At 42.3% G+C, this 21,973-nt stretch overlaps 2 protein-coding genes across 5 annotated transcripts; one reads left to right on the forward strand and one right to left on the reverse strand.

Moving 5' to 3' along the window:
* Window positions 1–330: 330 nt before the first annotated feature.
* Window positions 331–8,967, reverse strand: lnpk (lunapark, ER junction formation factor). 4 transcript variants are annotated; one of them, XM_053436469.1, is made up of 17 exons: window positions 8,830–8,967; window positions 7,718–7,788; window positions 7,076–7,117; window positions 6,900–6,950; window positions 6,639–6,775; window positions 6,443–6,501; window positions 6,111–6,151; window positions 5,848–5,931; window positions 5,708–5,759; window positions 5,428–5,544; window positions 4,820–4,912; window positions 4,615–4,720; window positions 4,335–4,405; window positions 4,058–4,228; window positions 3,651–3,674; window positions 3,212–3,301; window positions 2,485–2,609 (listed from the first exon to the last, which is right to left on the reverse strand). In XM_053436469.1, exons 2-16 carry the CDS (start codon window positions 7,742–7,744, stop codon window positions 3,228–3,230), a joined length of 1,149 nt encoding a protein of 382 aa, XP_053292444.1. In that variant the 5' UTR covers window positions 7,745–7,788; window positions 8,830–8,967; the 3' UTR covers window positions 2,485–2,609; window positions 3,212–3,227. The 4 variants fall into 4 exon arrangements, with proteins under 4 accessions (XP_053292441.1, XP_053292443.1, XP_053292444.1 ...); XM_053436466.1 differs by lacking the exon at window positions 3,212–3,301 and having other exon boundaries at window positions 331–2,609; XM_053436470.1 differs by lacking the exon at window positions 3,651–3,674.
* Window positions 8,968–18,794: 9,827 nt separating this feature from the next.
* LOC128453137 (homeobox protein Hox-D11b-like) lies at window positions 18,795–21,774 on the forward strand. Its single transcript, XM_053435849.1, has 3 exons — window positions 18,795–19,416; window positions 20,550–20,691; window positions 21,681–21,774. The coding sequence occupies exons 1-3, from the start codon at window positions 18,795–18,797 to the stop codon at window positions 21,772–21,774; spliced, it is 858 nt and encodes a 285-aa protein (XP_053291824.1).
* The last annotated feature ends 199 nt before the right edge of the window (window positions 21,775–21,973 follow it).

Here is a 21,973-nt window from a genome sequence, read left to right on the forward strand (position 1 = left end):
AGCTTTGACTGAAACAGTTTGTGATGCAATGAAAGTGAAGAATTCCAGGAGGCGTGGCTTGTCTGTCACTGCTGCAGCGTTGCTTCGTGTTCACAGCAGAAGGCAACTTGATTTATTTTGCAGCCGTGCGACAAGTTCAGTTTGACAACACAGTAATGTTCTATTAAGTAATATTGCACTGACCATTTGTTGTGTTTTTATATATTTCTCTTTGTGTAGATGTGAAATAGCTTGAAAAATTAAATCTCACTCAGTTGACGCCTTTCACTGTTTCTTGTTGTTTTATCCACAGTTCGAACTTGTTCCTGATCAATAAACACAACTATTGGCTTCTTTGGTTGCTTAAAAAACTTTATTAGTCGTGCCATGCGTATACTTGACAACCAGCATTGGCAGAGAAGTACCAGTTAAACACAAATCAGTAACGTGGGACAGGCAGCGCGATGCAACAGCTTCAGGAAACATCAGCTGCTTCGTGCAGGGAAATAATGAGGAGGAGACTAACTGTCCAGCTGTGGGGACGGATGAGCTTCAGTCCATCGTCTCTCCTCTGGACTCAAACCTTCTGCTGCTCGTACAAACCGTCCCGGCAAAGTTGATCCCAAATGATTCAGGGTTCGCTGAGATCAACAACTAATGAGAAACACACTCAAAGGAACTTCTTTGTGTATGTGGAAATATTTTGCTTGTTAAACCTGCGTTTCTGGGACGAGACGACACAGGAGATACAACATATTTACATTGAACTATTCAAAGTAACACGATGTTAGCCGCTAGCTGTGAGAAAAGTTTAACTCTTAGTCTGAGGCGTCGAAGAAGAGGAACAGAGAAAGTGACCAAATAAGAAACCGGGGAATGAAAAGAAGGAAAATGTGAATCACCTCCACAGTCTTTAATCCGTGTGGGAACCCGACAGCAAGTCATATTTTATGTTACGTTAATAACAAGAATAATCTGTTGTCACTAGTTCTCGACGCTTCTTACTTCAATGTTGACATTGGACAGATTTCACTGTGAGAAAATTAATATACAAGCAGCAACCAAGGCACCAGCAGTCGGATGGCACATTTAAAACACGTAAATTAATGAACGCACAAAGAATAAATATTTCAACACACACACTTGTCTTCAGCATCCTGAGGCGACACAACCCAAACCAGGCCGATACCAAAATACTTGTGTTAGATAAACGTGACATGTTTCAAACATCGGAGCAAAACCGGAAAGAAATACGGCCGAATAAATATAAAGAGAAATTCAGTGCAAATTATGTCAAATTCATATAAGACAGCTGTGCATTTGGCAAAAAATTATAATGAAACGTACATACATCGTCAGCTGTGGTGATAATTTGATCCTTTACTGTTGCTCAAAAACCCAAATGAAATCCTTAAGGTAATAAATCCGCTCAGGCCCCATCGCAAAGAAAATCAACTTCAAAAATAATCGATTAGAATAAACTAAAAATCAAATTGTTCATTAAACCTCCTTAGTGGACATGTCTCTCTCTCCTGGACGATGAAACGAGCGATCAGAAGACAAACCTGAGGTACAAGCTTCTCCACCTGAGATAAATGTCCTCTCTCCTGCCACCACGGGCTGATCTGAGTTCAGTTATTGTGTGGAGCACAGTAAAAACATTTGCCGTTGATCTTCAATAAAATCCAGCAATAGAATGTAAACACGGAGAAAAACCCAACAACCAGATTCTGGTTTATCTGGTTCGTTTCCTCCTTTCACTTGTGATGTCATTTTTTTATTTTACTTCCTGATCTTTTTTGGCCAAAAACTGCAGCAAAGCATCTGAGTGCAAATATTGTTTCAACGCACCAACGGGGGAGTTATTGTTCGTATCGCCATTTACTTCCTGTTTGAGACGAGCTGCTCAAACGTCATGAAAAACACACGCAAACATAAATCAAAGTTCTCCTCAGTGTTTCAGCATTAGGATAAAAGCTCGAGAGACTAAAACTATGAGTGGAAACAAACACTTAGTGGTGTAAACACAAACAGTGACGTTCTGATTCACTAACGGTTTGTCTTCAAATGCACAAACAAAACCATCAACACAACTCATGTGATCAAAGTGAAAAGACACAAGATTTGAGCATCTGAACACAGACCCTTCGTGAACCAGCAGGTTTATCTGAACTCTTAACACATCTTAAAGCAGCAAACTACTTAAAACACAATAAAATCCAGTGTGAATGTTAAAACTTATTCAGTTCATCACCTCGTAACCAAATGTTGAGCAAAACTAGAAACCAGCCTCAGCTTCTTTATCAGGAAACAGCCTCAAGATAAAAACTACAATCAATCTTCGTCTCCACAGGGGGTCACAGCCCTGGTCCTCGTCTGGACTCTCTGCAGCTATGATGGCTGAGATTCTGCCTCACAGGGGGCGCCGTGACACGGGTTCGATTCCCCCTCTTCCCCCTCTACCTCCTCTACCGCCTCCACCGCCTCTACCTCCTCCACCTCCTCCTCCTCTTCCTCCTCTTCCTCCTCATGAACGGCTTCCTCCTCATGATGCAGCTTCTCCTGTGATTGGCTCTCACGCAGTACTTCTTCTTTAGTGGATACTTCTTCTTCTCCCACCTCCTTCTCATCTGAGGAGAAGACATGTAGATAAGACATTTATAGGGACAAGAAAAGAGAGAGAACAAGGAAGTAAGAGGAGGAAAGAGGGAGCATCTGAAATAATTGTGATCTGATTGGTTGTTGGGAGTAAAAATCAGCAATAAATCAAAGATAATGAGCAGCATTCCCCGAGTTAAGGTTAAAGTCAGTTAAAGAAGATGTTGACTAATCAACAGTGTTGAGGTGAGTAGAGAAAATGAAGAGGCGTTAATAACATCCCATAAACTGTCCCATCATCAACACAGATTCATTCATGCGGTTGATTTGATCGTTTCAGCTCAGCCACAGACGCTGGTGTGACACACACAGATCAGTCCGATTCAACGTGGATCTAAAATATCATGGTTCACAATCTATAACCGACGTAAATATTAATTCATTAAATTAATTCCATAACACAGAAAATCATCTGGAGACTGTGGCGAAGGGAGGTGAGCCCAGTTCAGGCAGGATTCATATTTCAGGGGGGGGGAATGATTGAGAATTGAGGAGTATGCAATCATGTCAAATCAGTTCAAATTTAAGCCAGATCAGAACATTGCACAGAGGAGGGGGGAGGGGGCTGGGGAACCTGGACTCTGCAGAGGTCAGCTTTGAGGGAAGTTTGGACTCGGCTGGATCTGGAAACTGTGGACCAGATTCCACGGAGCCGGAGCTTTGGCTAGAGGCAAGATCACAGTGTTAAACCCAGTGCTCCCAGTAACGCTGCCCTGGAAATGAGCTGTGGAAGTAGAATGTGATGACTGGGCGTCTGCGAGCTGCTGGAGGAGCGAATGAAAAAAGGTTGTTGCTGCTTTTACTTCACACTAAGCTGAACCTGTGAGGACATTATAGACATAAGTTGTCTCCTCACAGCAAGAACAGGATTCAACTCTCCACCTGACTTCATTGGGTAGTAAAAGAATAAAGACTCAGCTTCACCCCCATCTAGTTTTACTTCTGGATTTAAATTTAAAAACATGGTCTTGAAGTTGAAAAGAAGGAGATAAGTGAAGCTGATGGTGTCTCACCTCTGCTGGCTCTTTTCTCAACGACTACAAAGGGATCAAATAAAAGTTGGCGTCATTAAAGTTGGAAAAATAATCAAAACACAAACAAATGAGACGGTTAACTGCGCTGAAGAAGCATTTAACACTGAGGTTAGGACATAGAGTGAGTAAAACAGAAGCTCTTCTCGGGTGTTAAGCTCAAATATTCAGGTCTCAAGTTTTTACCAACATCCTTAATTCTGTTCTTTCCTTAGATTTATACCTAATTTAGTTTTGGTCGATGTCTGACTGTAGTTTTCTGCATCAAATCAAAGATATCTGTTATTCCTTAAAGTTAAAAATAACCTGAGGAGACCCAGTTTTGTTAATCCTTGCTCACTGCTTGTGTTTGTGAATGTGTGTGTGTGTGTGTGTGTGATTCTCTGTACCTCCAGAGGGGGGCGCACTCTCCTCTGTGTCCGTCCCAGAACGAGGTGATGGTCCAGGGGAGCGTGTCTCAGCTCGCAGCTTCCTCTCGTAGCTGAACTCTGGAAGCCGCGGCGCCTGAGGACGCGTCTTCCTGGCCGGATTCAGGAAGTAGCAATACACACAGCGGAAGGCTGGAGGGACAGAGAGAGAGAGAGAGAATTAAAAACAATAACGAAGAAACTGAAAGTAACAACATCTCCAGTTTGCTTTGCAATGGCTTCTGACTCAAGTTCTTACCCAGGTATTCAAACTCCTCTTTCAGAGCCATGCCATTATGAGAGAAGCACTGCTGGCAGATCAATGCGTATCTGTGGCAAAGAAGGAGGAACGGAGGGAGAGACACAAAAGGTCTTTACATCTAAAGCAGAATTACAATATCCCCTTCTGTTCCTTGGTCACAGGATCGAATAACAGTGAGGAATGTGTCTGTGCAGAACATTGTGATGTCACAGTGAAGTTGATCTGTGACTTTCTGGACGTCATCTTTTTATCCAGAGGCGTGAAAATGTCTCTTCACCTGTTCTGTGGTCCGTCCCCCACCAGGTACTCGATGACTCGGTCCACAGCTCCTCTGTCTCTGGGTAGGACCGGTCTGGCTAATGGAGGACCTGGAGGGTGCATGCCTGAAGAAACCACACACAGGAATCAATATATAATTGAAATATCTACACACACATACAAGGATTGAGAGCTGAGATTCCCTCTGGGACTTTAGAACCTACCTACACCCGGTATAGGAGAGCAGGGGGTCCTTGGTAGTGCCCCATGCAGGACTGAGCCAGACAAAGCAGATCTCTCTGGTGGTCCTCCTGGAGCTGAGAGAAGGACAGGTTCTGTCAGGGGGGGGCAACAACGGACAGACACGCAGACTAATGTCTAAAAGGACTAAGTCAAAGGAAACTGGATTTACAGTCCATGACAGCTGCCTTTGACTCTCCGGGGAATCTTCATCAGAACACAGGAGCTGTTTCACATGTGAACTCGGGGAAATGCCCAAACCTGACTCTACAGACGTGTTTGACCTTTCACACACGTGAGACACATTCACACCTATTGTAAATACCAGTGTCAGAGTAGAGTGAGCAGGAGGAGGGATACAAATGTCCTCAACACAAAAACGTCCTCTCACTCGCTGCAGACCGGCTCCAGTCACAGATTTATCGAATCAGCCATGACTCAGACTTTGTATGAAGGAGCTGAATCTGTTAAATGTCTCAGTTTTCACTCCAATGGGAAAGCAGCATCTTACTTGTTCTATTCTTTAGAGAAATATGAACCTCTCAAGGTCATCTGTGATGATCCAGCACAATACCTCTGCGTCTTTCCTTACCCACAGGTGTGCCCCCGGGTCCCAATGGGGGCCGGGCTCCAGGTTGGGGCGTCATTGCCATGGGACCTGGGGTACCCATTGGCATGGGTCTCATTGCCACGCCTCTTTGTCGAATCTCTGCATAGAGGAGAGAAACTCATTTGACCTGTGATGCATCTTGTGACAATAAATCACTTGTTGTAACTCTGGTCTCGCTCTCGGTGCTCTTGGCGTGTACACCACTGAGCAGACTTTAACCGTGATGCTTTATCTTTCTGCTTTGCATTGACGTGTGTCATACCTTGTCCTGGCCTGGGAGTCATCTGCGGACGCACTGGGGTCGACTCCAGCTCCTGCAACACAACACAACAACAAACAAGCGTCAGATAAAGCAAAGAAACAAACAGCCACAGAAACACACAGAAGAAAAACAGCACTCACAGCCTTCCTCTTCGCTTCGGGATCGAAGCGCTCCAGGATGACTTTGGCATTTTTATACGTCTCAGTTTCCATCACGTCCTCGAGCTGGAGACACAAGCCACAGAAACTTTATTTACAACATGCAGGCTGAATTGAGGAACCTTTATTAAAACACACAGGAGAGGGGAGGCAGTCGGCTGCAGAACACAGCAACACTGGACATTAAGCTACCTTGAAAACAGTAAGTAAAATGAAATGTGAACTATGAAGGACTCAACACTCACAATCTTTTTCTTGGAAACCTTGAGGTCTTCTAGTTTATCATCTAAAAACAGAAACATGAAAAGAATCAGTTAACTTCATCTTAAATCAATCACTGACATATTTATACAGCTTATGCTTTTATATTATCATACAGACACATTTGTGGTGTAGGTTTTTACAGTTTAAAATATAATTCCATTATTATTTTCTGCTGTTAACAACATTAGAGTCATCTCAGCTGTCTGTATGCAGAAAAAATTCTCTAAGTATCTACCCAAAACCCATCGGTAATTTCTACAATCAAATAAATGAAATTACAATGATCTGTTAACAACATGGAGAGACAACTTACTGTTTCTCTCAGTGCGTTTACAAAAGAGGAAAATCAATAATTTCCTGATGAGCCACACTCTGGTGAGAGGAAAGAAAGAAGAGAGGCCAAGTGCATTCAAGGAAGATGTAGGACAATATTTCCGGATGACACTTCTTAGGTAATGTTTACCACCTAGGAAATAACAAAGGGCATCAAAAACCATGTGAGCACTCACAGCACAGGGTATAAGAAGAAGGGCAGGGCCATGGCCAGTCTCTGCAGCCATTGTTCAGGCAGGTAGAGGAGGTAAACAACCAGAGAGGTAAACAGGTAGAGGACCGATGAATAGAAAAGCAGCCGGCCGATCCACAGCTGCAGACACAAACACATAGACACACAGACACACAAACACACAGACACACAGACACAGTGGTGAGGCAAATAAACAATGATTTAAGAACATCCCTTCATGTTGTTGATGTTTTGGCAACTCTACCTTTTGCAGCCGTTGGTTTTTGGCTCTAAACTCCTCCAGGTCTTTTATCTCCTACAGGAGGACACAAGCAGGTTAGAGGTCTGTTATGAAAAAGCTTATTGGGAAACTGGACTAGTGGGCACAACGTTTCTGAGATTTATGTGTTCATCACTTCTGGTATAATGTTTAATCAGTACCTTGTCTATGCTCTCAAGCTGCTCCACTGTGGTCGGCTTTGCCTGAATTAAGGATAAAGATCAGAGAATCATCATTAGGTTCATTCAGAAGAAGTAACACTGGGTCTCTAAAGCTTTCAGACAATTTCAGACATGAACTCAGGCAAATGCACAGAACATTGGGTTTGATCATTTGGCTTTAACATGTGAGGAATGCAGCAGGAGATTATCCCGGTCAAAAGCTTTGATAACTACAGGAAATGTGTGGAGCCTTCAGGTCAGGGGTAGCGCCTTGATGACTCTGACATTTACATTCTCACATTCAGCCCCTCTGGATAACTTCCCTCTCGTGACACAGATTCAGAGCTGCCGTCTCTCTCTCTCTGTCAGGAGCGTTCTCTTTCCCTTTGACTTCTCCAGTATGTCTATAAATAGCTGATGAATTTCCTCCAGCTCGGTCACAGAGTTCGGGGAGTTGATGGCTCACCCTCCAAAGTATCCTCCAAATACTCTTAATGTGAACTAATTAAAAACTCTGCTTTGAAACAGGTTTCAGACTGTAGAGGAAATAATCTGGTTGTCTCTTCAGGTTACAAAAACACATTTATGATTTTATGACACATGTATTAGTTTTGTTATTTCTCATTTCTCTAATCCACTCACCTTCCAGCGGGATATCAGAGCCCCCATGTCTGTAAATCACAGCGAGTCGCTGCTTCGCTTCCTCTGGTTCACTGTAGAACCATAAAACCAAAGCACATGATACTTATGGTTACACAACATGGGCTATAACATGTACACAATACTTATATAATCACAGGATTAAAAAAGCCGCCTATAGAACAACTGGACACAATGGCTGCTGTTGTATTTTGTGCCTTAAGAGAGAAGATATTCCTTCTTTACTGAAACCCACATGCTGTGAGGCAAGTCTTTGACCTAGTAGCTGACATAGGACACAGTTCATACAGATAAAGGTCGCTGGATAAAGGTCAAAACCTAGTCACTAGATATGAGGGCATCCAGGGCTGGTTCACCTTTAGACTAGATATGACCTAAGTCACTTTAACACTGTCATGTATGAAGACATTTAACTTTACTACTCGTCAGTAAGAGATTGATGATGTTGTTTATGTAATTTGCATTATGTGTTTTCTTCCTTTGCAGTGCGTTGATCTCTCTTGGTCACAGTGCTCGTGGTTTATTAAAGGCCATGTATGATAGTTGTGATGCAATTGCTGTTAATACAGTGGAGTATTATAAAGAAACAGGAAGCTGGAAGAGAGAGAGAGAGAGAGAGAGAGAGAGAGAGAGAGAGAGAGAGAGAGAGAGAGAGAGAACAACAGCATCAACATAACATGGGATCGTTTCCAGCTCCCACTGGATGCTAGCATGAAGGTTAAATAAGATATGTGACCATCAGGTTTGTGTTGAAAGTTGTGGTCTAAGTTTAAATGCTCCTAATCAACAGTATAACAGGGACGTTCTTGTGTTAGCAGCTAACATGGCTAGCAGCTAAAGTTAGCATCACAACACAGCCCCGCTGAGAGCAACATTGAAGTCACGTGAGAATAACTCACAGTCAGAAGATCAGCTCCGGACATTAAAACAGGTTTGTTGTGATTTTAAACAAGAGTTAATCAAAGTGCTAACCCAGTTAGCTAACAACAACAGAGCAGCTGGAAGCGACACAACCACGCTGACGTTACTGGTGTTTCTCTGTTTATCTTCATTTAGCATGTTGTAATTAGCACCTAAGCTAAATAAACACTTACATTCTGCGGTGTTCTACGTGTTTCTGTTATTCCCGGTGACTCACACTCGATCTAAAACAAGCGAACATCAGATGTTCTGACATCTCAGCTGCCAGGGGACCAGTTCGGCGCGGACTGAGGACGACACCCGGTGATGACGTCATCCGACGGCGACGGTGGACTTTTTGTATTTCCCAGAGTCCTTCGCGTTGTAGTCTTTTTTTTCCTAAGTAGTCCTTTTTGATTTGATAACATCTTCACAGTCTGTGGTTTTCCCAATGATTGTATCTCGTTGTGACTTTATCAAATAGATTATTGATATGAAAGAAATATTATTTTTGCTTGGTAACAGTTAACTTTGTAATAGATAATGTAATAATTAGCATGGTGTTGTGGATTTATGGGTTTTGATTTAGTAAACTCACATTGCTATCTGGTAAACAATCATAATATACAAAAGTGCAAACGCAAATAGTTATAATAATAAATAAATATGACGATTATTGAATTTGAGAACACAGAGTTTTTTCTTCGGCACCTTTCAAAAGCAAAGTGATGCATGCTTTAGATATAAGACGTGGAGATAAAGTGAACGACTTCAAATAATATACACACACAAAGCAACATAACACCACCACATTAATGTTCATCGAAACAAAGTATAAATAAAGGAGAAACACACAAATTAAAGACAACATCGTGCTTTTTACATTTAACCACTAGATGTCGCCGTTTCATTATTTAATGTGACTTCACTGCATTCAGTGTGTGTGTGTGTGTGTGTGTGTGTGTGTGTGTGTGTGTGTGTGTGTGTGTGTGTCTGTGTGTGTTTGTAGGACGTCAGCAAGGACCGGTTTATTTCACTGAGTTGTCAGTAATGATATCAAATCATGTAACTTGTCCAACCCCCACACGTTTACTGTTAGATACCATTTAATTCCATCATAATCATTAATTCTAACAGAATTCCTTTGTATCATTTGTATTGTTTGTATTTTCTTCACAAGTAAAATTTGCTTATTATGGGAATACAGCACCAGTGAGTCCTGCAGATCCTCAGTCATACATTCAGTATATCGTTGTGTTTTATTTGGTATCTAACTCATTTATTCCAAAGGAGACGTCTTGGCTCTTGATGTCACAAATGCACCGCAAACAACACACACACACCCACATACACACACACACACACAGTATATTTCCCCACAGTGGCTCCTCTGTTATCACATCACAGAAGATGTGGTGACGCTGGAGCATCTCACTAATATTCAGCAGCATTTGCTCTGGTCCCATCTGAGCTGTTTCTGATTAGCTGCTGCGGAGTGCACAGATCTGGCCTTCGGCTTTAATGCTCACAGCTTCCTCTGGAGTCCCGAGAGTTATGGGCCCAATAAAACTCTCTCTCTCTCTCTTCGCTCCCTCTTCTACACACACACATACACGCACACGAACACACGCACACACATGCACACACAGATACACGACGTGCTGTTGATGTGTATATGATAGCTGATGAGTAATCCAGATGCTGATGTTATTTCCGATTCATTAACCCGTAATAAATTAAACACTCACAAGGAAAATGAACAGCAGGGACGACGCTCCTCTTCCTCACTCATCAAACACACACTCACAGATGTGCACACACACACACACACACACACACACACGCTAAACAAATGGACGTGGACAAAACCAACCAGTTAATTCACGTCAGGTCCAAATAAAACAAAATATCAAGTCTTATTTTGGGGAAGAAGTGCAAGTGAACTAGATTTAAATGTGTTTAGATATTGTAATTAGGACTTTACCTTATTTGGCCCATGTAACCTACTTCCTTGTGATAACACGGAGGTTTCATTAGACAGCTCGCATCGTGTTGGTCGATCAGCAGTTTTCCAGGAGCCTCACGCTGCTCGGAGCGGATCTAAAATAAACTTCAATATCAGGACGTTTGCGCAGATTCACTCCCCAGTTTAATTTCTCGGATCCCCTGAGAAATGTGATGGAACCAGTCGAAAGTTAGTCTTAATTCACCTAACCTTTAAAATACAGCAACTTGTATTTATATATATAATAAAATCTGGTACAAACAATAACACAAACACACAGTTATATATAGAATCATTGTCTCCCTGTGTGATCCCTGCACGTTCACAGTGAAAGGCCTGCGTGCCACCATTTGCTGGCTGGCCCTCACAAGGACGGCACATGGGCAGACACGCAGTTTATTGGACTTGACAGTCAGTGTGTGTCCGTCCAAAAAGTGAGAGACACCTGCTGGAGGACACATGTCCACGTCCATGTGGACTCTCGGCTCCACGGGCCCTGGTCGCTCGGCCTCTCCTCCAGACAACAAGGTAAAACCTCCGATATCCTGATTCATCCAACCGTTTATTTAAAGGTTTATTTCGCTTTTACGTTATTCATTCCTTCATTTTTATTAATTTATAAATATATTTCTGTTCTTACTTTGCTCTCTGTGCGTTTTGATTGTTCCCATGATTCACGAGGAATTGTTTTTTCATTAAATTCTCGCTGTTCTTTTTAAACCTGTAACGCAATGCATCGAATCTTAATGTTTAAAATGTCTCATGTTCTCTGAACGCAGATTAGTTTGGTTTAAAAACATGTCATTCAAATTACTGCCGTTATTATAAACATCATTATGAAGCATTATAATAAATAGTTAATTGTTGCAAACCCTAAATAAGCTTGGCCAGGTTTTTACATCTATTCACTATGTTTGAATTTATTTGAATTTGAAACTCCTTATTAGAAAATGGCGAAGAGCAGAATTGTTGATTTCTGTAATGATCCTGGAAAAATGTAATATCAAATAGTACTACTACTACTTTTAATAATAATAATAAAAATAATAGTAATTCTTATTATTATTATGTAATAGTGGAAAGCACTTCAAATTGAGCTTGGAAAATATATATGAATAAAGTAATTATTATTATTATTATTTGTTAGTATTACAACACGCTGGACTGCTTCAGGCCCTGCGTCATTAAGGTCGTCAGCGGTTTGATCGTGAATCCTAAACTCTGGGTTTCGTTTCACATTTTCAAATATATAAGATCGTAATAAAATGCAAATCCGATGTGAATCCGGTTTGTTTCTGGATTTATATCAAACTCTAAAACGAGTTAAAAGTTGGACGAATGCAGAACAAGGCCCGAGACACCTTCACTCACAAATACACAAATACACAAAACGTAAAAAGCCCAGATACACTTCCCAGAGTCCTGAGGTCGTTTAGTTTAATTCCAGTGAGATAATATATTTAATAAAACATGTATAACCTGATAAAAAACCTTTAAACACAAACATGGGCGCTTTACATGGCTGCCCCGTGAGCTGACGCGCTGAGGAAGAGGAAGAGGAGGAAGAGGAGGCCTGCAGTCAGTGGAGGCCGTCACGTGTGTTGCTGTGGGATGTAAAACATGAGGAGCTGCAGCAGAGACCTAATTAAAATCCCAACATGTTCAGAATATCACCAGATGAAAACCAGGATGACCTTTCCATTAGGTCCCAGTATCATCCATTTCCCCTGCTGTTCATTGGACGGTGGAGATTATTATTTACAGTTTATTAAACAGTGAAACACCCACAATCCAGCCGTGGTATTCATATTGCTGGAGGCCTGTGCTCATTTCTCCTGTAATGACTTTCTGCTGCTTCTCATCTAAAGATCCCAGTGCATCTCTAATAGCTTGTGTTGTGTATAAATAAAGCTGAAATGCACATTGCAGGCTCACATCTGGTTTGTGTATCGACTGGTTCACTGCAAACACGCGTTTTCAATGTTGCACAGAAATGTTGGACTGTCATATCACCGGAATTTACGAGACGTAACCAGATACACAACCACTCCGCAGAGTGCAGCCATTTGTAATTTTTTATCAATTACATACTTCCGCCATGATGACAGGCTTCAGTGTGTGTGGTGAGGGGACGCCGTCCAATCACGTCCCCTGCTTCAAGCTGGGGAGACCATTTTATAAAAGAAGAAGAAGAAGAGGCCTCATCAGCTGCAGGGCCACTTGTGGATCAGTGACGTGAAGTGTAACAGCAGCTGAGACTGTGTGAGGCTTTACATCACGACAACAAGATGACACGCAAACATCTGCACACACACACACACACACACACAGACACACACACACACTGTTTAGACTTGGCAATGGCTGTGCTCATGTGTCCCAGTCAGCTGTGACAATGTCCCTGACACTGAGGCCACATGAACAACAGCAGGACAGTGAAACCAGGGAAATGGAATTCAGCCACAGTTTTATTGTTGACATCTGTGCTTTAAACCACTGTCACAAAAGGTCTCCAGTTACAAAGGCCTGGGAGTTGGTGGGTGCACTGGTCCCGTTTATAACTCAGACCAACACACGTGTTGTCACATATAACAGATTATAGTGTGTAGTCTTGTAAAACCACAATCACTTCGGGGGCCAGTATTTACATCTTCAGCATATTTACTGTCTTTATTTAATCCGTTGACAGCTGGTACTTGGTGAAGAAGCTGGAAAAACACTGTGGTTGTGTAATAATTAATTTACTTTATGAAGATTTGCTTGTCAGGGTTTTGTTTTGGAGAACTTGAGTTTAAGGTTTTTGTAGCACAAGACGTCTCTTCCCCTCTTTCTCTTAAAAATGATAATAAAATCCTTTTTATTTATATTTTTCAATGTAGAATAATTTACTTTAGAGCTCAAATAAAAATGTTTTCAAGTCAAGTGATATATAGAAATAAAAAACTAACAATAACTAGAAATGATTACCCTTGAGGCCTCACTGTAAGAGGAGCAGGAGAGCGTATATCACATGATATACAATCGAGTATAAACATCACAAATATAAGTACATTGAATAATATAAGATGAGAATAACTAGAGTTTCTTATAAAGCAGGTAAATAACCACACGTATAGACAAATATTAATATTATAATCTTTATTAAATAGCTCTTTTCTTAACAGTGTTGTGCTTTACAAGGAGGAAGCAACATCAGACGTAAAAACATGAGAATAAAACAATCAGACACAAGCAGAGAAAAGTAAAAAGTAAATAATAATTCCCCTAAATAAAGAGAATTGAATGATGGGTTTAAAAGCCAATGTCAATCACTTGTAAGAAATAAGATGCAAGTGCTTTTACATAAAGATTCAAATATAAAAGTTGACTGCATATTAAAGATGCGAATAAACCTTTGAATTTACAACAGATAAAAATGCAAAACACATAATAGTCACTCTGAAAATAGAGAAATGAAACAGACACGAGCAGAGTTTTGCTTTGTCGTGATGTGTTATAAGTTCACGTAAACCCAGTGAAACTTTAAGAGCGAGAACTGAAGTGCGGCGATAATCGAGAAGGAAAACACAGTAAAGTTTTGGGCTTCCTGTAAAGGTGACTTTTAATTTTAAGGAGGCTCTTAAAAGCAGAAGTGGAGTCTGCCGATGTCACACTGAGCGGACGGCTGTTCCGTTATATGAGGGGCTCTTACTGGAAACGCACTGGTCACCATAGGGTTTGCAGTTTGGTGACTGGGACAGCGACAAAGCGTTTGATCAGCTCATCTCAGAGGAGCCGCCGGGCTGCGAGGGGTTAAAAGCTCATTATTCTCAGGGGCCAGGCCTCGTGTGGGTAATTAATAAAACTTTAAAATGTATTCTAAACTTAATGGGCAGCCGGAGCAGCGAAAGCTAAACCTGAGGTGATAGGACACGCCCTCCTGGATTCAGTCAACGATGAGGTAAATAGAAAGTTATAGGGAAGGTGTGATGATATATAAATGTAAACTCCTGTGTTGTATAAACAGGATTTCGCAAAAACTACTGAATCGATTTCCATGAAACCCGATGGACAGATGCTGTGTGGGTCAAGGAAGAGGCCTTTGGAGTTTGGTGTGGATCCGGATCATGGAGCTAATTGTCTTAGCATTGGGAGTCCGATTATTATTATTATAATAATTATTGGATCTTAATTGTTTAAAAAGTCTGGTTTTGCGCGGTTTGATTTTTATTTCAGGGATAAGAAGATAAGTGTCAATCAGATGCTTCACCGAGGTCAGGCCTTAACATTGGTTTCAGGCCTGTATCTGTAGTTTCTCTGGACCGAAGATAAAAACAGGCCCAGCAGGAGGTAACCTGGGGCCCCAAGCTGAGACGGGGCCCCCGAGAACTGATGATAAATCAGTCTGCAGCAACGACAATTTTGTGAGAACCCCTTAAATCCTATGATCGGTTGTGTACAGGAGACGGCAACAACACCGGGGTCAGATCCCCCTCAAAATAGCTTTCTGCAAAAAAAACTTTGGTTCAATGTTTGGCCCCCTCAGATCCCCTTGGCCCCAGGAATCCCTTGAACCGCTCCTGGACAGTGACTTAGCTGTTATCCAGATCGGAATGTAACCGTGCACGATACTTGTTGTGTTGCATGTTCAGGGGTCGAGGCTTGAGAGTAACACGATCACAGAGCAGATCCAGGGCAGCTCCACTCGGTGAAAGAGGAGAACCGCTGCAACTCCTGGTGTCTCAATGAGAATTGTGTCTTCACCACGTTACAGTATCAGTGTCCAGCGTCCGCAGGCAGAGATAACTCATGAGAGATAACTCATGTGTCACATGAGGGAGAAGCTGCGTCTATACCGTGTCACTGCATCGACAAACCCCCCCCCCCCCCCCCCCACTGGAGATCTGTTCTGAGCTTTGATTGTCCCCCTGGCGTTTCCAGGATCTGCATCAAAACAACCCTCTTCATGAAAGAAATGTCAACTTGGAAAATAGTTGTGTGTGTGTCAGCTGGATCCAGCTCGGGCCCTTCCAGGAGAACGCCTGCCATCTTAAAGAGGCCAGGCACACGTCAGGAAGAAAAGCTGTTTATAGTTGTTTCTGTGGAGAAACAACAACTCAGTGGCTCCAAGTGAGGATGGGAGGGAGGGGAGGGGGGGGGGGGGGGGGGTCCTCTGTATGTTATTTATCCTCCTAATAAAGAAGGAAAGGAACTCTTCACACACTGCTGGAGACGAGGCGGCGGTTGTGTCACTGGTGGGTATCGATCAACCGGACCATCGAAAAGGAGGGAGACGCTCCAAAAGAGAATAAATGTGATTCACAAACACACAACTGGGCCGGAGACTCACTCCAGGTGTGGAGACTCCACTTCCTGCTCGACGCTGTTTTCTCCTCCGAGCCGGAGATTGATGTTTTCTGCTGCATTCCTGCAGTTCATTAAAAAAGGCAATTAAAATCTTTTTTTAGCAGCGGCGGTCGTGCAGCCGCCGAAATGAATTCCTCTGACGTGAATAATTAGTTTTTTTTTTACAGAGGGCTGGTAATTGATGATGTTTGGGAGATTTGCTGTGATGAAGAAAGTGTTTTACCTGTTTTCTTCTTTGGTTGAAATATCTGGTACATTACGTGTGTGTCTGTGTGTGTGTGTGTGTGTGTGTGTGTGTGTGTGTGTGTGTGTGTGTGTGCGGTGCCTAGGTATAACTCATGTTGTGGGGACTTGTCTTCCTTACTGGGACAAAATGCAAGTTTCTGTCAAATAAATTATTAAATTCTCAGGTGAAGACATGTTTTAAGGTGTGTGTGTTTGTGTGTGTGTGTGTGTTTGTGTGTGTGTGTACCTGCTTACACACTGACCTTGGTCCTCATGTAATTTGGTTCTGGTTCAGGTTATGTGAATGTGGGTTCGGTTGTACAGGATGAATGGAAGTCAATGCATGTCCTACGTGTGTGTGTGTGTGTGTGTGTTTGTGTGTGTGTGTTTGTATGTACACATTAAGAGGCCTGAATCAACCTCATTCAGTCCCTCTCTGTCTCTGCGGTCACCTCGGTTCAGATGTCGCTACTTGCAGCCGGCAGCTGATGAGAGGGCGTCAGACCTGACCACATTGTGCGGTTGTGTGCTCTTCACACAGAAAGTGCATTAAAACACACACACACACACACACACACACACACACAGAGAGAGAGAGAGGAGTGACCCTTCCCTCAGGACAACACACGTGCTTCTGAGAAACGTCCTGACGGCGGCTGAGTGCATGATGTGGGAAACGTCTTTTGATTTCACACATATATTCATGAAGCAATAAATGGGAAAATCCCATAACTGCACAAGATTCCCTTTTTATGGAGCTCTTAAATTATGTGTCTCATAAGGAAATGACAGAGATGTAATGTGAGGTCTGCTCCACTAACACTGTTATAGTGTTACTGCTGCTCATCCACTTGTTTGTGTCACTGTCTCTTACTTGTATTTCTCAAGAAGAGCGATTGATCACAAGTTGTAGGGAATTATCATATAATAGGAATCAAATGGGAAAGTTACTAAATAGGGGAATTACTAGGTAGAAGTAAATAGTAATATCAACTTAGGTTTCATTTAACACATGTATTAATACCCACAATATGAATTAATTCATCTATTTAGTTGGGTTTTTATTTATTTGTAATCCTCTACGTGCCTATATAATATATAACTGTTACCATATTGTATGACGAGTAATAATGGATAGATTATAATAGAATATGGTTAAATATCATTAATACATCCTGTATTAGTTTTGAGAGTAAAAACATGAAGACGTGAAGTTAGAAAGATATATATTCTGTATTTTTAGAGGCTAGAAAAGTTTCAGCTATGATGCAGGAAAACACCAACAGATGTATTTCAGAAGAGTTAAAAACTAAAACTCTGAGATAATAATTTGATCCATAACATTCTGGCAGCCACTTCATAAAAGAACTTTGTTGGATTTCTCACACTGATAATCACTTAAATCCAACAGCCGACAATGAAACAGTTTGGTCGTAGGAGAAAAGTTGGAATCGATCATATGAGTTTATAGGCCTATTATTCATTTCCCTCCCACACACACACACACACACACACACACACACGTCACTTTAAACATAAACTTGACACCAGGGGATAAAGTTGGAGTTTAGATGTTGACATAAAAAGATGCTACAGTCATAAGACGCAGGATTTTCAAAAAAGAGAAACAACTAAACTGACACTGAGGAGATTTCATTCCTCTCATTTCATCTCAGTGTTGTTTTCCTCTGATGGGACTCGACCCCTTCTGGGTCTGAACCAGGTCCATCCAGGCCCGACTCCCTCATTAAGGCCACACTGCTCTTCATAGTGCAGAACTTGTTGGTGCCTTTTCCCCTTTTCCCATCAGGAGACCTCCTTCAGGTGAGGCTTTACAAGTTGAATAAAACCCGTTAACTCTCCTGACGTGAACACACACACACACACCTGTAGAGAATCAGTCTCCATGCAGCAGGATTACACACAAACACAGAGTTGTGTGTTTTTATTGCAGAGCTCTCTCTGGTGAGACGTCTAATTCTTATTCTCTCTGTATGAGCTTTAAGATTTCAATTTCATCTCCAGGGCAATTTATTTATATAGTATACAGCATGCCATAAAGGCTTAACTGCAGCACTACCATGTGGGTTATTTTGTTGCCTGCTGTATGTGTGTGTGTGTCAGTGTGTGTGTGTGTGTGTGTCAGTGTGTGTCAGTGTGTGTGTGTGTGTGTGGGAATCTGGGGCTGGCACTGCTTGGATTTGACATGGCCTGACTACAAAAACATGCAGCCCAGCCTGTCGGTTCTGTTAATTGTCCTCTGTGGACCCGGTTCGAGCTGCACAAGGTCAAAGACAATGTCCTGCTTCAGTTCCAGAGGACACTGAGACCCGCTCTCACTCCGGCCTGGGGGGTAATTAAGGAACGTGGTCGATTGGCTTCTTATTTATCTCCTGTTTGCATCTCTGGCTCCAGCTCGCCGGGCTGCACGTCAGGATGCACAGCCGGGTTTAAAGTTAGCTGTCACATGGGGGTACCCGCTGATCTGCTGCCCCTCATGTGGACATAGATCCGGGGGTTGCACGTCGTTTGGACACCGACCAAATCTCCACCTCGTCGCGTCTCTAAGTGTTCGAATCCTCCATGTATTTACCGAGCTGCACCTTCCCGTCCAAGTCCGACTTTGGCTCCATCCCGCCGCCGTTCCTCACGGAGGGTGGCGCGGCTCTGCTGGAGCACAGCGGCGCGTCGGCTCGGTACCGGGGCTGCTGCTTCCACGAGCCCCTGCAGCAGTACCCTCCCCCGGGCAAGTGGACCCTGTACCCGGGGGAGGCGGTGTACCACCAGGGGCTCTCGTCCCCGCCGGAGACTCTCTATAAGGGCGGTAAGGAGTGCTTCCTGAGCGGGGGGCCGGTTTACGGCGCCTCGGACCCGCGGCTTCACGCACACGCGTTCGCCGGAGACCCGCGGAGCTTCCCCGGGAGATACGCGACGTACCACGGGGACTCGCAGCTCCTCTTCCCGGCGGCGCGGAACAGAATCCTGCTGCCGGTGTTCGACCAGTTCATCGCAGAGGAGGCGGAGAGTCCGAGGACCGGGATCGCAGACCGGGAGAAGGAGACGAGTCGCACCGGATGGACGAGCTGTCCCAGCGGGGAGGGCGGCGAGGTGAGGCCGGTGTCAGAGTCACCGCTGACGGGGAAGGAGGACGACGAGGACGCGCCCTCATCCGGCGGCGCTGGAGGAGACTGCAGCCATGACCGGAGTAAGTGGAAGTCATATAGTTTTATAGGCTGGTCTTTAACACAGAATAAAGAGAAATACAGGGGTGCTATAATAAAACTAGCGAGGGGGCATCCTGTGTATTTAAATACAAGTATAATGTGTTTAATATCCATGTAGTATATTGTCCTAAATAGGCCTAAATTGCAAGTTATAAGTTTATCTTTAGTCTAGACGTCGTTAATTCCAACCTACAAAATAGTTACTAACATTTTTAAAGTCTTTTATTTATATTTATTTTTATTGTTAAGCCCTCATTCATGTGTTTGTTTAGTCTTATATTTAATACACATATTTCATAAGCTTATATCAAGATCATCTCTTAAAAATAAAGCCAATTGGATCACAGCAAAACCATTAATTCTAAAAACAAATGTTAAAGTGTAAAGGACCTAAACCCTTATTTAAGTGTATAAAATAAAAATATGTACATTAATGTAAAGTAAACTGTCGACACGCCCTAAACTCTGATGTTTATAAGTTTTTAAAACATAAGTTTAAAACATTCTCTTTATTATTAATGTTGTCCTCAAATGGAGTTATGCAAAAGCTAGCACTGGTAATCAGCTGCTGGTAAATGTGGTTATCTCGTCTAATCGATTTCTGCGATTAAGTCACTCATTGTGCCACTTTTTCTGCAAGTTGTAATTTTATTTGCACGGCTGCAGAAATAAGAAACCGTGCATGTGTTTCTCCTCCATAACTTATGAGCTGAACATCTGAAAATGCATGAAAACATGAAGACGTCCCGATGACCTCTAGCGTCCCGGCTACACAACATGAAGGTCATGTTTCCTGATCTCAGCTTTATGAATCAGACCTTGACATTCACCTTAAATTAAAAGTTGAAATCAATTTCAATTTAATTCAATTTAATTCAAATCATTGAGTTTATTCTTGTAGGTGAGTTTTAAACTTGTGGCTCGTCTCTGTTGGACGTTTGGAGGAGACGGGCCTTGTCTCACCCTTTCCCCTCATAACTGGATTTTTGTCATTTTTGGATTATCTCTCCTTTGTGGATGTTGTTTTTTATTAATGCATGTACTGATATTCCTCTCTTGCATCTGCTCCCTGTTTATTCCAGTTGCATGTTTAATCACTTTGGCCTTTTCCCAGCAGAGTCCTCTGGGAAGAGGAAGAAGCGCTGTCCTTACACCAAGCAGCAGATCAGGGAGCTGGAGAGAGAGTTTCTCTACAACATTTACATCAACAAGGACAGACGCATGCAGCTGTCCCGCCTTCTGTTCCTGACAGACCGGTGTGTGCATGTTGTAATATTTTTGTGTGTTCGGGGAACTTGTTACTCCTCTCACCAGGTGCCTCTCGTGGCCCTGAGCTTCTGGTGAAGCTGCAGGGAAGCAACTCTCATTAAATCCTCATCCGCTGCAGTGCTGCAAAAGACTGCGGCCATGGCGGCTGTTTGGCTCCATGTGGAAACAAAGGGATGAACCTGGATCTTTTAAAACCTGCGAGGAGAAAACACAACGTTTAGATCAGTTCATCCACTCATTGGAATAGTTAGAGCTGCTCTAATTGGACGATTGGTCAATAAACTGAGTGCCACTGAATTAATCAGCATCCGTTGATTTTATAGTGAGTAACAAATAATATAAATACAATCAAATAAATATATAATACACATGAATTAAAAGTCCCTTATATATATATATATATATATATATATATATATATATATATATATATATATATACATATATATATATTATCTGGCTCTGGCTAATTTTATGAGAATTTTTTCACAATCACGACTCTTTGTTCACCAAACCACAAATTGATTAATCAGGGAAATACTTGGCAGAATAATTGATATTGTAAATAATTGATAAAGAAGTTGTCTGTGGGGAATAATAGTTCATATAGTTCATATAGTTCATATAGTGCAGTGAGAGGTTAAGATGGGGATTTACAGTCCCTTTTACACCAGGCTTTGAAATAAACTATTTATAATGTAAACTTGGTATTTTCAAAAAGATATTGTTTCCAAAACTAGATTTATTTGTTGTTTTGCTTTTAAACATCCCAACATATTTGTCACTTTAATATATTGCACACACAACCAATCAAAACAAATATGGGCATCTGATATTTCAATGAAAAACAGCCGCTTTGTGTTTTGCGCCAAATCTGCTCTCCTGATGTCATGTTGTTGTGTGTTGCAGAATATTTTGTGTCTCTGCTGCAGGAGAAACCATTTTCCTATCTTCTCTTTTGTGCTGTGCTTTTAAGACAGGTGAAGATCTGGTTCCAGAACAGAAGAATGAAAGAGAAGAAACTGAAAAGAGAGAGACTACAGTACTACACACAGTACCACCTGTTCTGACGCACGGACAAGGGGGGGTGGAAGTGAAAGACACTCCTTTTTTAAAATGTCATTCCCAAAAAACTGTGTGCGTGTGACAACCCTGCAAACACTGTCACTGCAGCGCATTTTCCATTCCAGTCACGTCGGCGTGAATCAAGACACGAGCAAACAACTCTGCTCCTTCAGGAGGAGAACTCCAAGGCTCAGGTTTAGACCC

The sequence above is a fragment of the Pleuronectes platessa genome, chromosome 12 (assembly GCF_947347685.1).
Source record: "Pleuronectes platessa chromosome 12, fPlePla1.1, whole genome shotgun sequence".
Classification (NCBI taxonomy): Eukaryota; Metazoa; Chordata; class Actinopteri; order Pleuronectiformes; family Pleuronectidae; genus Pleuronectes; species Pleuronectes platessa.

Bases quoted from the DNA above. Each gene is read 5' to 3' on its own strand.
- LOC128453137 (XM_053435849.1), top strand. From the start codon at position 18,795: ATGTATTTACCGAGCTGCACCTTCCCGTCCAAGTCCGACTTTGGCTCC. The intron at 19,417-20,549 runs GTAAGTGGAAGT...GCCTTTTCCCAG, and splicing joins AGACTGCAGCCATGACCGGA to CAGAGTCCTCTGGGAAGAGG. The intron at 20,692-21,680 runs GTGTGTGCATGT...TGTGCTTTTAAG, and splicing joins CTTCTGTTCCTGACAGACCG to ACAGGTGAAGATCTGGTTCC.
- lnpk (XM_053436466.1), bottom strand. From the start codon at position 7,744: ATGGGGGCTCTGATATCCCGCTGGAAG. The intron at 5,932-6,110 runs GTGAGTGTTGAG...TTGTGTCTCCAG, and splicing joins AGGTTTCCAAGAAAAAGATT to CTCGAGGACGTGATGGAAAC. The intron at 4,913-5,427 runs GTAAGGAAAGAC...TCCTTCTCTCAG, and splicing joins ACCCGGGGGCACACCTGTGG to CTCCAGGAGGACCACCAGAG.